The 17,402-nt window shown below is 48.7% G+C and overlaps 1 protein-coding gene across 1 annotated transcript in view; it reads right to left on the bottom strand.

Annotated features, from left to right (window-relative positions):
* The window catches only part of CTDSP1 (CTD small phosphatase 1), a 154,338-nt gene extending 137,348 nt beyond the window's left edge, over positions 1-16,990 (bottom strand). Inside the window, exon 1 of the mRNA XM_069227101.1 lies at positions 16,689-16,990. Coding sequence (XP_069083202.1) covers positions 16,689-16,755 — 67 coding nt within the window. The 5' untranslated portion in view covers positions 16,756-16,990. The remainder of the gene's footprint in view (positions 1-16,688) is intronic.
* Between the last annotated feature and the right edge of the window lie 412 nt (positions 16,991-17,402).

Genomic DNA, 17,402 nt, shown 5'->3' with positions numbered 1-17,402 from the left:
CTGCTCAGAAGGCCGCAGCTGCTGCTACTAATGTTGGGGAGCCGACTACAAAGGCTGCGTAGTCTTGAAGCCACCTTGTGCCTTTGTAATCCACTACCAGACACTTCCTGTCCCCTTCTCACTCTTGCAGGTTCCTGTTTTCTCCATGTGTGACTTTGTTCAGTCTTCCTTTTCCTGCTTTTCTCTATGTGCGTTTTCTCTTTCTTGCTCTCACTAAAAGTCTGATGTGGAAAATTAAGTATCGGTACCCAAAAATAAGTGGTGGTGGCCACCACTGGCAAACACAGGACCAAATTAAGCACTGCATCCAGAACATCTCAGCACAGGTCCAACGACACTGGATCCATGCCAGATCTTCAGGAATGAGTTCCAAGTGTCTGCAAATGTTTATGGGCAGATCCTGAAACTCTGGCAGGGATCTTTCCACCCTGGATCTACATTAGACAAAGGCTCTGCCCAATCTTCTAGATTGGTTCTGGCTTCTCAGTCAAAGAGCTTGTCTGGAAGGAACCTCACTGAGTTTGGAAGCAGCAAAGCCTCATATCCCTGATCAAGCCATCATACTTGACCCACATCTGCGGGTCCACAGTACAAGCCCTGGTCCTTTCGTACACCGATGCATGGAGCACCATGAACACTGCCTCCCGGAGGCTCCCTTCAAGCCTCCGAGGTCATGATGCTGATTTTCACCTACTCTTTGATCAATGCAAATATGGCTGATCGCCTCAGCTTTCAATTCTACCCAATGTGGCGTGCATCATGGTTATGTTCCATCGAATCATGCGCAGTGCCATTCTACTGGCAGACTGCACACTGTTCCTGAGCCCGTAACATTCAACAGTCCATGCCACATACACCAAGAGACCTTGATACCAAACTTGAAACCCTCCCCCTATCCCACACCCCTCCCTGGCCACATGCTCCCTACACTCACCAGTATGAGTAGAGTCGAGATCCCGACTTCTAGGATAGGCCTTTCTCATCAATATAGAACTCATGCCACACTTGCAACATTCTTGGTGGTAGTTTTTGTTTTTACAATGTCATCCATTCTCTGATGAGGGTTGTAGACATGTTTTTTTCTCTCTGGTAACCAGCCACAAAGATCCCATTCCCATGCCATCACCTGACGTTTTTATCAACTTGGCAAGAGCATCCCTTCATGCAACAATTTGGCAAGGCACAGGATTTCATGATGAACTTTGCCTTCAGTGGTTCTGCTGCTCCAGAAGGAATAGGATGTCTAGAACTCATCATATTGCTCCACACATGACCATCAGAACTGGATGCAACACACAGATGGTCATCAGAACTGGATGCAACACACGTGGCCATCAGAACCGGACGCACCAATCCAAATGTGAGATACAGAAATAGATGGTTCCACTTATATGCGACCTCCAGAGCTGGATGTATTGCTTTAGATAGAGTCTCTAGAGCTGGAAACAGTGTTCCGCGTGTGCCCTCCAGAACGTGACGTGCCACTACATTGACCTCCATAACAGGACAGAGTAAATATTCCACACGTGGCCTCCACACGTGTACAAAGCTCTGCATATGTGACCTTCGTAACAGGACCTAATGTCCCACATGTTGCCTCCATGACTGGACACAGTACTGCAAATGTGGACTCCACTTACATACAGAGCATTCAGCATGTGTCTTCCATAACTGAAGAAAACATCCCAGCTGGATGTGACTGAGCAGCGCATGGACCATGACTTCAGCAGAGATCTCACAAGTGATGCTTGCTGCCGGTCACCTCTTCCTGTACACCTCAGGGTTCCTTCTACTGTTGCTGTGGCCTCGTCCAGCTGGTACTCACCTTTTGTTTTGTCATTTTGAGGCTGTCCCTCCCTTTGCTCACTGATCACCAGGAGAGCCATAAACCCCAATGCAAGAATTACCACCCGACTGCTATCAACCTCCACTGCAGTTTTTTTTTTTAAATAAATGGACTGAAAATATTAATTATGGTGATCTGAACAAGTATTTCTCAGATCAGTTGAGAAGATGGCAAATCATTCCCAACAGTGTACTAAGAAGTCTTTCAGTTCACTGGGCGCAAAGACACTGTTGGATAACAGATGAGACCAATGAAACACTACAGGGGTGCCCAATGTTATTTCACCAGTGCAGGCTCCATCCCAGAATCCCACTGAGATTCACAGCCATACTGACATTTTTTTGTTCCAAAAATTCTATTGAATTTTTTTAGTGAGTGCAAGAAGGAAATCTCTCTCCATACATATAGCAAAACGGTGACTTATAGATAGAAGCGTGAATACAGCGACAGGCACATAATCGTCAAGAACCGCTACAGGAATAAAGTTTTGGTATACATATCCAACGTCAAGTTATAAAAATAGTCTTATAAAATGTGCTGGATGGAGATGTCGGTGTATGTGCTGCTCAGGCACAGGTCAGGCCCATCGCTGCCTCCCCGTGGCCAGCATGCATTTTAAAAGGGCCCAATAGTGATTCCGTTTATTTAGGTTAGGAAGCAATTAACGGGAGATGAAAAGATAAGGTGGCAATGGCCATGGATAGGCAGCAGATCAGGAGAGCAGCCAATCACATCGCACGTTCACCATCTCTGAAAATTTAGAGGTTATAGATCACCGGATGTAAAACCAACAGGAGAGGGTTACTTGAAAGAGCGCCTAGATAGCCCTATCTCTTAAAATGAGGTGTGCTTAGAAACGAGTCAACCATCCAATAAAGGGCACTTTAAAAACAATCAACATATTTATCACAGGAAAATATAAAGTCAAGAGTGCACTAATTCTGGTTTCCCAGTGATTAAAGAACAGACAAAACGGAAGGAATTACAACAATAACACAATTAAAAGAAGCATAAATGAACATCATAAAAAGAATATTAAGAAAAATATCACAAAAACATTGAAAATGATGTGCAGCAACACTAATGGTTGTATATACTGTAGAGCCGTAAAAAGGCACAAATTGAATGGGAACAATAAACTTGCAAACTCCCATTCCAAAGCTTAGACTGACCCAGTCCCAGAGGACTCTACATTTTGGCTCCCACTGGAAGTGGTTTCACTTAATGGAACATTCCTCAACATCTGGCCCAATGACGTAAAGACGAGGACAAGCGACTCAAGTGGCCCGCGTGGCTCCTATCCTTGAAGCACTTATCCAAGGGCTTGGTTAAGTTCCCAGATAGCGACCGACGACAGATCGCCTCCATGCAGGAAAGAACATAGATTAAAACTAATGTGGGCCTAGTAGGGGGGACGCCAGTCAAATCTTTCCCTTTGATCGGAGCTGCCTCCCGTCCCAGACCACCATGGGACATGTTTAGGGTCTTCTAGAGGTGCTTCTTAAAGTTCTCAAGCTTGGGGTCTGGTAGGTTTAGAAGCCATCTTAGATAAGGTGGGCTTCCTAAGAAGCCTGGTATGGGGGAGCTCTAATGGAACGGTGCCAGCATGCCAGGACTCCCCACCCCCCCAACCCAACTAGGCTGGAGCCCAACACCCTCAATTGAACATGATGATGAGGCCTCTAGGACAGCAGAAGTTGCTGCTCACCTGCAGACTGACTGTGCAGGCCCTACACCACCATTCTAAGTACTTGGCCTGACAGGTCAAACAAGGTTTGCTAGAGAAACATGTACAATATTACAGCCCATCAGTAGTGGTCTTTCCAGTTTCCAGGCATTTCATGTGCAGAAAGACAAGTTTATGCAATTGAAAGTGTGACTTTCGATACTGTCCAATCACATCCTGGGCTCTAGTCTGGTCCCAACTGGACCCCACAAACAATAGTGGGGTAGATTTGACTCTGTGTACTTAAGATACATCTGCTGCAGTAAAGATGTTCTCCATCAAGCACTCTGCTGATCCCTGAAGCTAGGCTCAAGCTATAGCAAATACCTAAAATATTCGTGCCAGGTGGTGTCTTCAGTCTGTTTCTAAGCACCTGCGTCACCCCAGAGCAGGCCTTATGTCAAGGATTTTCATGTCTAGAGCTGTGTCTGCAGTCATATGGCACTCAAGCGTATATGGGTTTCTAAGTCCGATTCTACGCGTCTTCTGGGGTTAATTAACCTCTTAGGTTAATATTTGGTTATTAACTCCTCACATCCACGTTTTCCTTAATTTTTCGATAGAATAACCACTCGCAATTGCTCGGGAAGCATTCCAACCCATTGTCTGTTCTTGTGCTCACCATGCCACCTCAGATTAGACTCACGCATTTGCAAATCAATCTTGGCCCTGCTCCAATATGAACAGTCCAGCTCAAACTGCCAAGCCAGGTCCTCTCTGAACCAGAACACAAGCAATCCAAGACTGGTTTCACCCTGATTGGGGCCCTTCAGTGAGGTGTAGGTGGGTTCCAGTGACACGGTGAGCACATCTGGGCATACTCTTTTTGATTAGGGTGTTACATGAAGACATACAAAATGTGATGAGGGAATGTTTGCAATACGTCGAACCTCAGGGTAGCATTCAAACCCATTGTACTTTTGCTCACCATTCCACCTCAGATTAGACCCAGCCTTATCATCTACACAACGGCGACTCCTATTCAGGCCAGTTATGAGGCTGGCAAACCCCAACGCATGCCCTATTGCTCTGCTTGCTCACACTCAGTAACTGTGTGCCTCACACCTACACCCCCACGCACCCCGCTACCAAACACCCACACAATGCAAACAATCAAACCACCATCCTCTCAGCAGAGACCACACACCACACTTCATACTAATAAAGGCACATTCTGCCAATCACCAGTCACTGCCTTGATGCCATCCTCACAGCTGAGGCACAGCCTTAACGCCACAAGTATACTCAACCTCCTACCCCCCCACTACAGCACCCAACACACCCACCGACACACTGATAAAGATGGAGGCATGGCTGTTCGACACAGACATTGCCCCTCACACTCCTGTGACAACCACCGAAGAGCTACTCCGCGGCTTTCTACTGCGCACTCGCCAGCGTCCACATCATAGGCCCACCGTTTCTACCGCAGGTTTAGACCCGCCCCTTCCTACCCCTGTAAACTCCCCAAGCACGTCACCACAGCCTCAACAGCATACTCTAACAAAAAGGAATGATGAAAGAGGAACATCCTACATCAAAACACACTACTGGTTCAAGGGCACAATGAGAGGACAAAGTATGACGAAAAGGACACACATTTTATCTTTTATTTACAAAAATATGTGTGTAAAGTTTTCAATTTGTTTGAGAAGGAAAATCACATTCCGTGTTGACATTGAAGATGGCATCCTACCTTAATTTCACAGGTTCTATGATCTATGTCATTTATTTCTCCATATGCATTGAATGTACATAACATTTGAAGCGCCTAGAACTGGAGTGACGCTACCAAAATGCTCCTGCTTCTCAAGTTTCTCCAGATTCATACAAATCCAAGAAGTTAATGTAAGTGAGTTGATTGTAGTAACGCTTAGTGCCAACCTTTGAATGACTTGATCTGACACGTTTCACTGCTTCCTGACGTTTCTTCAGGGCTCTTAAACATGATACAGGTTCTCATGATGGAATCCTAATGTGTAATGATGAAATAATTTGCAAAAGCATCACTGACGACACAGACGGGCAATATCCCAGATTCGCCACTAAGATTACTCGAAGGAAAGCAAATCAATTGAGGTCAATAAGATTTTCATATTTCCCATGGTATAGTTATTAGTCAAGTAGGATCTTCAGTCCAATTGCAACCCAAATGCAGGTGCACCTCATCTCTGCAAAAACAAAACACACACAGACACACAGGATTTCATTGGTAAATTCAATCTCCCAAGTACCACATCAACCAAGACTAGGAACACGTGTTTCTCAACCTACTACAAACCACTGATATCTAATAACTTGTTACTTTACCAAGGTACATAAAAGGATGTCATCTCCACATTTGGAACCATCCTCATCTTTCAACTCCTCCTCTGGACTGGTCACACAGCCATCTCTTTTTTTTTACAATTCAACAAGCATTAGTTTTCTGTGTTACAAGAACTTACCCATCAACTGACTTTAATACATGCACCACCCTGGCTTAACACTGATGCCAACGTAAACTCCTTAATCTCTGCCCTGGACCACATCTCCCAGATCAAAGCAGACACCCTTGCCCTGGTCAAGCCAACTCGTCTAAAATCAAATCCATCTACATTATGGTACACGGAAGAAGAGACTCCAACCAATCAGACAGCTTGAGAAGTAGTACCATCAACTACAGCGGCACAAAAACTCTTCCAGCCACAAACCTCACAGGCATTTCATTACAGAAACCAAGGCCATGTGCTAGACCACAGTCAGCACAAACAAACTTTAGAGAAATAAAGAACCCTTTCAATCAGTCAAGCACAACGTAAATCCGACCCATATCCATCAGTCATTCAAAAAAAAAAAAAGAAAAGCATAATGCCTTCAACAACTTATTTAAAGAGAAGACTGTCAAGATTAAAACACTGACCATAGAAGTGCCAGTCTTCTTTCTAATAATGCTACAATGAGACTGTCCAAAGTGGACCCACTTAGAGTCCCCCCTGATAGCCTCCCAAGCCACCTCACGTCAATAAAACCTGCATCATAGGAAGGTGGCTTATGAGAGCATCAATAGTGGGCCAAGGGAAACTGGCAAACTAGTAACCAAAGAAACACCGACAACACTAAGGTAAAAATCAAAGAGGCAATCAAGAATTGAATCCACAGGGACAAAAATAAATAAGAATAATGTCTTGATTCCAACCCATTCAACCGACCATCAGATTCCTACAATGACCATCAGATCACCAGTAATCTTCACCCACTATGCGGAACCTAAGTCTTTTCACCAATAAGATCAGGATTCTTTAGTATGCAGATGAAATCCAGGTCTACCTATAAATTGTATTAAAAATTGAGATCATCGGCTCAATTACTGCCATGATGACCACTATCCATGCCTGATGTCTAAATCATACTTAAAGGTCACCCTCTTGAGAGAGAGTTTATGCCAACCACCAGCAACAACGAGACAAGCGTAGCAGGAATAGCGCCAAGCAGCGCCACCCCAGCCTTGGCCAATTGCACCAGATCACTAGTATCCCACATTGACATCCTGAACTTTGAAGAGATATATCAAAAAAATGATACCAACTACCTAGCACGAACTCATCATGCGCTACAAACTAATAACTCTTTGCAAGAAGGCGATGCAGACTTCAAAACAACCACAGGAGCTAAGGTCCTCTCTGAGCTCAGCGGGGGCAAGCCCTGGTTTACTGCATCACAATATCACATCTTACCCTCCCCAACCTTGAGGAGTGGGCCTCATACTGCTGTGCCGGTGACCAGGGGTCCCAGGAACATCGACAGAACCTCGGGCACCCTCAAAGGAGCCCCACTGACTCCCTCTACCAACCCCGACCACCGTGCAAGTCCGCTGCGTGACCTGAGGGCAGCTACTGAGGGCTCCAGCACATCTGGCCGGCAGGACCAAGGACGCGTAGGCAACACCCAGAGCTACAATCTTGTTGGAAACGGAAGCGCACTGAAGACGCTTCCCGAGGCGCTAGGCGAAGTGCCACTGTGCTCCAGTGTGGAGAAGGCCCGGTAGAGGTGCTCGTGAGGGGTGCGTAGAGGCTGGTTCAGAAGACCAGAGCAGTTCCATCAGTCTGGGAAGAGGGTGGAAAGGGTAACACGGCCATTTCTGTACAGCTAGGATGATGGATTAATACCAGTCTGGATGTACCAAACAGCGGGCACTGCGTGGGAACACACATCACACCCTGTAAATATGTGCGTGGGTGCAACACCGGTCTGTGTCAATAAAAATACGGCATGGTACGCGAGTGCGTACCGGCACTTAAAGCGCAGCATCACAACGTGTGAAGGACTGGACTGTATGTATGTAACGTCATCAAATAGGGTGGCCAGATGTCCCGGATTTCCCCGGACAGTCCCGGTTTTTAGAGGACTGTCCCGCTGTCCCGGCGCCTCTCTTCATTTTAAACAAATGTCCCGGTTCTTGGGACAAAGTTCAGATTATCTAGGGAAGCATAAATTAAAGGGTACGCTCTCCTTTAACAGACGCCTACAAAGAATGCAATCATTAAATTAATGTATATATTACTGTGAGGCAACACAGTCCCCTGTCTGCTCCCAGCAGAGACACCGTAGTGGGGAGCAGAGAGAGGTGGCTGGGGGCGGGTTGGGGGTGAGGGGGGTGCAGGATGGGAGGTCTAGCCATAGCTAATTTTATGTGTGTAGTCTTGTAAATGTGTATATAACATATACACAAAGCTACGCAACATAAAACGGAACAGGCCAGATATAATAAAAGTGGGTGTAAAGTCTTTAGTCCTTCTTTTATGTCTGACCTGTCCCGGTTTTTGCTCCTCAAAATCTGGTCACCCTATCATCAAAGGCTCTGAATACTCTCTCTGTGCAGACCGCAGCAATGCAACAAGCTGGGCGCGAGCCTGGTGCTCACCAGACAGGAGCTATATATCAGAGGCAGCTGCCAGCATGGTTAATAATATACCACGAGGCACGTGGTGCCCCATGAGGCTGCAGGTAAGCACGTCTTTCCTTGAAAGGCCTCTTCAGCGAGTCCTTGGCACAGGCCCCGCCCACCAGGCAGGTAAACAACAACCGGAATTGTGAGGTCTGTGTACCCAGCTGGAGGGTGACAACGTCGCCAGGGGTCACATGCCCGACGCCTAGGCCTCTGGTGGAATCACTAACACACATGGGTGCAGGCCTGGCACGAAACACACGATGGTGAGTGAGTGTGAAGGAGCCTCAAACGAGGCACAGGCCCCGCCCACCAGGCAGGTAAACAACAACCTGCATTGTGATGTCTGTGTACCCAGCTGGGGGGTGACCACGTCGCCAGGGGTCACATGCCACGGCCTCTGGTGGAATCACACACACGAGTGCATGCCTGACACGAAACACACGATGGTGAGCGAGTATGAAGGAGCCTCAAAGGAGTCTCACAGGCCCCCCCAGGGTGTGCTTCCGCCACAACAGCCTCCCACACACCCTGTCTCAGGGCCGGGGCTGTAGTAATTATACATGCTGCAAAGTCTGCACACATGTATGTTTTTGTGCACAGCATTTAATTAGCACTTTGCATGTGTGTTGAAGATCCAGCCATGGGGCGGAGATTTTCACCAGGAAGTAACAAAGAACGGGTGCCATGACGCGGTGCTGATCACAGCAGCGAAGGCGGGAAGGCTCTTAAGTGACAGAACACAGCCTTCGCTGCCAGACGGGATATATCAACAAGCACGGACAGTCGGCAGATCTGGCCTTTTGTCTTGGGAAATGTTTTGTAGTAGCCGGGCAATTTTGTGTTCCTACCAGCTGTCCAAAAAAGGAAATCCCACAGCGAGCCAACATCTTGGCCTACCATATGGAAGCTGGGAGAAGGGAGCCTTGGTCAACAGACGGCATCAGCAGGGTCAGATCTCAGATGCCCAGTCCTTCCCCGCCTCCTCCCCTCCCCCCCAAAAAGTGTGTCATGAAAAGAATTCTGAAGATGAAGTTTGTGCTGTACGTGTGGAGCTTAAACGACAGGCATAGCAATCTCTTGCACAGTAGATAGTTTTGACAGCAGACTGGTGTTTTGTGACATTATGAAGAAGGCCTGTGTGCATCTTTACTTTGTGAACAAATAAAAGTTGCAAGTCCAACAAAAGTATCATGACAGCAAAGTATAACAAATGCATGTGTAGGGGCAAGTCTTAAACAGCACTCTGTCTTTATGAGAGGCTAAGCCATCCAAACAGCAGGCACGTCCTATACAAAGCATAAACCAGCAATTCAAATGATGTTGTGTCCATTATGTCAATGCATTGTAACACGGTCTGGTTCTAGTTTAACACAAGAGACAACCTGGTTACCCATCACCTAATGGCGCACAAACGTGACATGGTAAACAATCATTAAGTGCAACAGTCTTGACAGGCCACCCAGCCAATGGCAAAACATGAAAGTAACACAAATGCACTGTCTCTGTACTACTTGTTATATATTTTTTTGCATTAATGATATGAGGTTTTGCAGCTAAGGTGGTCTACAGCCAGACCTAAGAAAACAGAAATACCCAATGCTCTTTAAAGGGCTCTGTGACTTAAGGGCATCCTGACCTTTGACATCCTGCCTGACCTCTGCATCTCAGTCACAGCAGCCTCCCTCACTTCAAGAGGCCGTTGTGACTATTTCCGTGCCAGCAGGAGCCCCGCCCCCAGCCGCCTCGGAGAGGTGCGCTTTATGATACGCTGGGGCCCAACCCACCACATGGGGGACAGACCTATATAGAAGATCTCAAGAAGGGAACATTCCCGCCTGAAAGATCCTTGTTACGGCCCTGGCCGGGTGTAAATGGAGCACCTCCTCCCTCCCCCAAGAACAGACACTTACAGCCACGTGCTGAACTGTTACAACATTCCTGTCACGTCTAACAACTGGTCACTGGAGCCAATGGTTTCCGTGGATGTTTTTTTCCAACCATTAGATCAGTGGTTCTTAACCATTTGATTTCTGTGGGCCCCCATTTAATCATTAATGTAACCCGGTGACCCCTATGGATCCTTGTTAGAATCCAGTGACCCCCTCCGCCACTGAGTCATTACTGGAAGAGGGGGACCCCGGCTTAAGCATTCCTGATTATTTGAACCACAAAACAATGCGCACAAAATACAGAAACAAGCCTTCATTAAACACATATATATTATTATTGTTTTTTTAATTCACAAATATATATATTTTATATTTAGATTTTTTTAGTTGGAGCCTTGAGGCCACTCATCTGTACTGGATTCTGTTTGACGCACCTGTACCGCTCCCACACACCAATCTGAGGCCACTAACTTAACTTTTAGCCTCACATTTCAAATTATTCCACATTTAGAGAAAGAAGTTTAAAAATGTTGCATTCTGCTTCTTTATATAAACTTTGTAAATCCGTTTACGTTTAGTGTTCTCAGCAGCCGCGGACCCCCTGATTAGGCTGCGGACCCACAGGGGTCCCTGGACCACAGGTTAAGAACCAGGTCCTTCTCCTACCTGGCGGCCAAGACTTGGAACTCCCTCCCCACCATCCTCAGGACCACTCCGCATTCCGGAGACTACTCAAGACCTGGCTTTTCGAGCAGCAGTAACCCTTTCCCCCTAGCGCTTTGAGACCCGCACGGGTGAGTAGCGCGCTTTATAAATGTTTATGATTTGATTTGAGTGCACTAGTCGTATGGTGTTGGGATTCTCTCGTTGAAACAAAGAAGGGCCGAATTGTAAAACGCCCCAGAGTAAAAGTGAGAAAGTAGGCGCTAAGTTGCAGCGCACTCTTGGAGCACACTTCCAGACCCTGCCCCACCTCTCCCCAGTCCTCCTGTGGAGCTGCACCAGGCGCAGGCCCCCGGGAGCGCGAGCCCGCGGGGTCCTTTAATATAAGCGTGACATGCGGAAATGGCACGCAAAACCGCATTGGCATTTTAAAGCTCTGTTTTGTTTTTCTTTGGAGCAGACTCGTTCGCCAATGGAAAAACATTTCCAGTAACAATCCATATATTTCGAGGGCGTTCTCGCCCCCCCGCCACTCCCCCAGGAAAGCACCAGACACAAGAGCCGGGAGTTTCCACTACTGACCAACCACCTGGAGGGTGCCTTCCCTAGGCCAGAAGGATGACTCACTTGGCGCTATATAAGCGCCAGCGACGCAGCAACCAGACTCACAAGCTCATTCGGTGGGGGGACTGACAGCAAACGTTCATGAGAAACGAGAAACGTGTTTTTTTTATAGGCGGACACAACCAGTGAAATCCCATCAACGCGTCCTGGGAGAAAAGTGGTCTGTACGGACTCTCAGCTACATAGGTGGAGAGCTCCCAGGAGGAGGTGGAGGAGAGAAAATGAATGAAAGAAACAGGACAATATATGAAGCTGCCAGTCAGGGAACAGGCTTATCGAGGGGGTAGCTGCCGTCGGTGCAGCAGGTGCAGTGGCACCAGGGCTCAGGATCCAGGGGGACCCAACAATGTTGTATTTCACTACAACAGCAGTCAAAGTGGCCATCGTCCCTACCTGCATTCACGCGCAAGGCATCCTTACTACGTCAGTGGGTTTACCCCCTTGCAAACTGAGTTTTCGCCTTCGTCCACTTAAGTGAACATGGGTGCAGTGAGCCTGGCCCAAATAATCCAGAGCTTCAAAGAGCGCATGGCACAGCAGGACCCACTGCACCCAGCGCCCCCCCCCCCACTAAACCACAACAGGACCCACTGGCTCCACCACAGCAGGATCCATTGGCCCCTCCCACGCGCAGCAGGACCCACTGCCCCCCCACCACAGCAGGACCCACTGCCCCCCCACCACAGCAGGACCCGCCCCCCCACCACAGCAGGACCCACTGCGCCCACCCCCCTACCACAGCAGGACCCATTGGCCCCTACCACATACAGCAGGACCCACTGCCCCCCACCACAGCAGGACCCATTGGCCCCTCCCACATACAGCAGGACCCACCCCCCTCCCACCACAGCAGGACCCACTGCGCCCACCCCCCTACCACAGCAGGACCCATTGGCCCCTACCACATACAGCAGGACCCACTGCCCCCCACCACAGCAGGACCCATTGGACCCTCCCACATACAGCAGGACCCACTGCCCTCCCACCACAGCAGGACCCACTGCGCCCACCACCCTACCACAGCAGGACCCATTGGCCCCTACCACATACAGGACCCACTGCCCCCCACCACAGCAGGACGCATTGGCCCCTCCCACATACAGCAGGACCCATTGGCCCCTCCCACATACAGCAGGACCCACTGCCCGCCACCCCACATACAGCAGGACCCACTGCCTTCCCCTCCCCCCCCACCCCAAGCAGGATCTACTGGTCCCCAGGTGTAGCTGGAATCTGCATCAGGGGGAGACCACTCAAGATCCCTTCATCGCTTGGAACCGCTCGGTGGCAAAGAATGCAGATGTGGTCACAGCCGTGTAGATGCCACATGTTTTGTTAGTTATGCAGATTTTTACAGCACACTGTCCCCTGGGAGGGTGTCCTGGTGCTGGGCAGGAGCGAGTCTAGCCACACCTGGGGCCTAGGGGGACTCCTCAGAAAGCCAGCTCTTCAGCTTATTGCAGAAGTCAAGAAGTGAGGAGGCTCTTACGTGTAGCAGCAGGGCGTTCCACACTTTAGGAGGGATGGGATCACAGCATCTCCTCACCCCCCTGCCCGGAGAAGGGGTGGCGCCCTCCCAACACAAGCACTGCATCTGTGCGGAGAAGTGGGGGTGCCCTCCCATCACAAGCACTGCATCTGTGCGGAGAAGTGGGGGGTTCCCTCCCATTATAAACATTGTAATTGTGCTGAGAAGTGGTGGCGCCCTCCCAATACAAGTCATCACAATTATGCGGAGGAGTGGTGGTATCCTTCCAATACAGGTTATTACAATTATGCGGAGGAGTGGTGGTGTCCTTCCAATACAAGTTATTACAATTATGCGGAGGAGTGGTGGTACCCTCCAGTTACAAGCATTGCAGTCATACTTAGAAGTGCCGGTACTCTCACATTACAAGTACTGCAACCATGCTGAGAAGTGCCAGTCCTATCCCACTGAAGCCACGCCCACAAGCACCGGTACTCTCCGCTTCAAATTAAGCAAGTGCAGGCACACAGCACTTGACACTGTAAATCAGTGGATGGCTTAAGTGCAAACAAGAAGGCCGAGCAAGAAGAGGGTCCAGGCAAGCCATATCAGGGCCCCAGCGGCTCCATCGAACCTTTCTAGCGGCTAGTGAGCTGCGGTATTTCAGTGCGCTACAAAACATCACAAATAACTACCAATATGTTCCTCTTTGCTGGCAGAAATGTTGTTTCAAATGCATTCTGGATTACATTTCTTGCACATTTGAATGCGTTTCTTAAAGTATTGCAATTATCATTAATTTCTTACACTGATGTGCAGATTGAATGAACTTTAATTCACGTGGTTTCCTTTCAAAGTGTAATAAAATCTTGCCACTTTAGAAACGGACAACGCCCCCCTGAATCCCCCCCTGGTAACTATGCACGGCTTCACCAGGGCGATCCAATTTCTAACAAATTGAGGCTTTAAATCCAACCCACAGGACCGAGAAAACAATTTAGAGGCTCACAGAGGAAACTGGAATTTATTATTTACAAAAAAAGAACGTCAAACAATAGAACCTGGAAATAAGACTGAAATGCATGATTAGCAGTTTCTTAAAGTAAGGGGAAAGACGCCGAAAAACGCTGTGCGCTTTGCCAAGGATCACACAGTTCAGTCAAGCCGAGACTTGAATACAGTTTAGATACCAAACAACTGCTCCATACAGGTGTCGAGGCTCAATGGCAAGAAAGAGTGAATGACAGACAAGAAGAACCAGCTTCCCTTCCGTGGTGCCCCCCAGAACCTCTGGACTGGCTCAGATGTGGCACCTTCAGCCAGTCCTGGCTTTTGCATCACCTGATTTCTGCTACATCAGCATGTGGGTAGCCTGGACAGTAGGGGGGGGGGGGGGGGGAGGTGAACTTCATATTCCCCAACACTCATGCTGGCATGTCTTGTTCAAACATTATATAAGAAGCGGGGCTTAAGGGGCAGTGGAAAGGCCAAGGCGTGGGGTTGGTGGGACTACTCAAAACGCCATATTATTCAAACTTGTCAATATATTTAAAGGCCCTCAAAACAGAGAGGGGGAGACCGCGTGGGTTGTTGTCAGTGGGGGCCTGTAAACATTCCAGGTGAAATCGGAGACTTCACATTACCCGACTCATAGCGCCTGCACCCAGCTACCGACTTCAGATTACATTTTTAGGGGTGCAACAGCCCAAACACCCCCTGGAGCCGCGCCTCAACATATGCATCTAGATCAACAAAGCATGACTGACTAAGGGTGCCACAGGTGATAGGGGGGCTCCTGGCGCCACTGCCAAGGTTACCGATTTCATGCATGGCACGCATCCAGTCCATGTAACCCCCTCGCCTCTGGTATTTCATATTTGTGGTCCAAATTGTTTTATTGTAAGTTCAGCATTGCAGTATTTTTAAAGGGATAGCGCCGTTGAAATGTTGCCCCAAAGCACGGGGGGGGCAGGTTTAGAACGGAAAGTCAACCCCTCAACTGGACGAGCCACTCAAAGATGGAGATTGTAAACTTCGGACCTCTGGGGCCCTTCCGGGCTGTCCTGGAACAACGGGGCAACATAGCTGCAATAAAATGTTATTTCACGTAGACCCAGGCCAGCTAAACGCCCCCCCCCCCCCATTAAAAGCGCTGTCCAGCAGGGTGAACGCAATTGGGACAATGGCTCTAGACTACTCGCATTACCAAAGGTGACCCCCCCCCTCCCCGACCGGGCAAACAAGCATTGGTAAAGATGTTCAATGCAGCCCCCACAGGGACACGGTCAGCTGGACCGGATGTGTAACTCACGCCGGGGTCTAGGCGGACAATGTTTACAGTCAACATACATTATCAGAATGTTGCACTCGGTGGTGGCTGCATGTGTCATGTATGACACGAGGCTAGCTGACAGTTAAATGACAAGTGACATTAGTGCGCTAAAAATGGAAAGAAAGCGCTATGAGACGTGGCGCCGAGACTAGCTGTACAGAGTAACTCTGCATCCCTATCGTCACCCCCCTCCCGCAATCACCACTCTTCAGAAACGAAACTTAAATAAACAAAAAAACAGATGAAACACACGGGAAGCCCCCGATGTTATCACAGCGCATGACCCTGGAGCTCCTCGAAGGAGGGACCTTCCGATCCAGGTTATGCATGTACTATTATGGGCCGAGGAGAGGGGCGGCATTACAAGCACCCTATAGGCGTCCTGGCGAGCTTCTAAGCGCCTCAGACCTGCAAACATACACTAGCAAAGGCGTGTGACAGCCCAGGTGACGGATACCAGCGGCCTGCCCAGCACCACGCCTTCCCGTCTCATGGGAAAGCCAGCTAAGAAAATAAACACGTGACGCCCCTGTTGAACAGCTAACGAGTTCTCCAAAGCGCCTTGAAGCGGTGGCGTTGGGAGCTTGAAGAAATACAACACTTTTTGCTGGCCCAGTGGGCAGCTCGGCCATACAGCAAACTCGACACGTAAAACAAGTACATACATGAACATTTTGCAACACAACAACCACAAAAACAAACGTCCAATTGATCCAGAAACAACGGATGAAATATTCGCTGTTACGCCAGTGTCATGGGTGGGAGGGGGGTGCATAAATGTGGCCTCCGTAATCACCCTCTCTCTCCCCCCCCCCCCCCCCCAATAAAGAGTAGAGCTGTCAAGTTGTCACGTTTAAAGTGGGAGGTGTGCACCAGACCCCCACTTGAGCAATGCATTCTGGAACTTGAAGTGTCGTTCTAAGTCCCACACAGTGAACTACAAATCACGTATTCCAAGGAGCACCGAAGAAACGGACTCACTCAAACCCAGCATTGGACGAATTAAGAGCTACGCGAAGGGCAAAGGGCATTAGAGTTATATCCATCCCGTCTCAAAAATAAACAAAAAATAAAATAAAAAGGGTGTCCCCGGTTGTCAGGGGGCCTCGTCGGAAAGGGAGCTGTGAAAGTTGCTCCGAAGGAGGACCGACCGGGGGGGTGAGAAAAAGAGCCCCTCCCCCAATAACTGGATGGTCTGGGGGTCGCTTACCTTTCTCCTGCAGGGGGCTGTTGGCCTCCTCTCGGCTGACCTGGGTGATGACGGACTGCCCAGCCATTACCCAGCGAGGCTCCCGCTCGTCTCGGTTCTAGGCGCCCCTTTCGTGCCCGGGCCCCTCCAGTCGCCGTTTTTGAATATTTGGTTTTGTTTGAGGGTAGGGAGAAATGGGGGTGCAAACGGAGGGGGAGAAGGGGAAGGGGGGGAAGAAAAAGGAGGGAAAAAGAAAAAAGGGGAGAAGGACTGAAGAAACTTTGTTACAACATGGAGTTTCCTCTCTTCATAATTTCTGATACAAACATGGAAGCCAGGGGCGGTTTCGAGGGACCCGTTAAAGAGGCAATGCCAGGCATGTCCCTGTGGGGCCCAGAGCTGCCGTCCAGTGTTTTGATCCGCGTGTTGGTGCTGGTTTCTCGTTCTGCACGCGAAATATTTAAATAATTAATCTGCGAGTTGCATTTTAGGGGTTGCCCAAAATTATTTTTAAATGCAGGCTGGTGGGATTAGCGTGCACAACTTCCCGTTTCGTTAAATCCTTTTTGTTTAACATAATGCATCCTGGGATTTGTAGTTCTGCTCCAGGCGAGCCGACTGGATTACAATTCACAGTGGTTTACGAAAGGAAACACTGGAATATATTCCCTCTTGGGTAAGAGTCATTTAGTAACAGGGAAGTGCTTGGGGGTACATATGTAATTAAATGTAGCA

Source organism: Pleurodeles waltl, chromosome 3_2 (genome assembly GCF_031143425.1).
Source record: "Pleurodeles waltl isolate 20211129_DDA chromosome 3_2, aPleWal1.hap1.20221129, whole genome shotgun sequence".
Taxonomy (NCBI): Eukaryota; Metazoa; Chordata; class Amphibia; order Caudata; family Salamandridae; genus Pleurodeles; species Pleurodeles waltl.
This window is presented reverse-complemented; position numbering and strand designations above follow the sequence as displayed.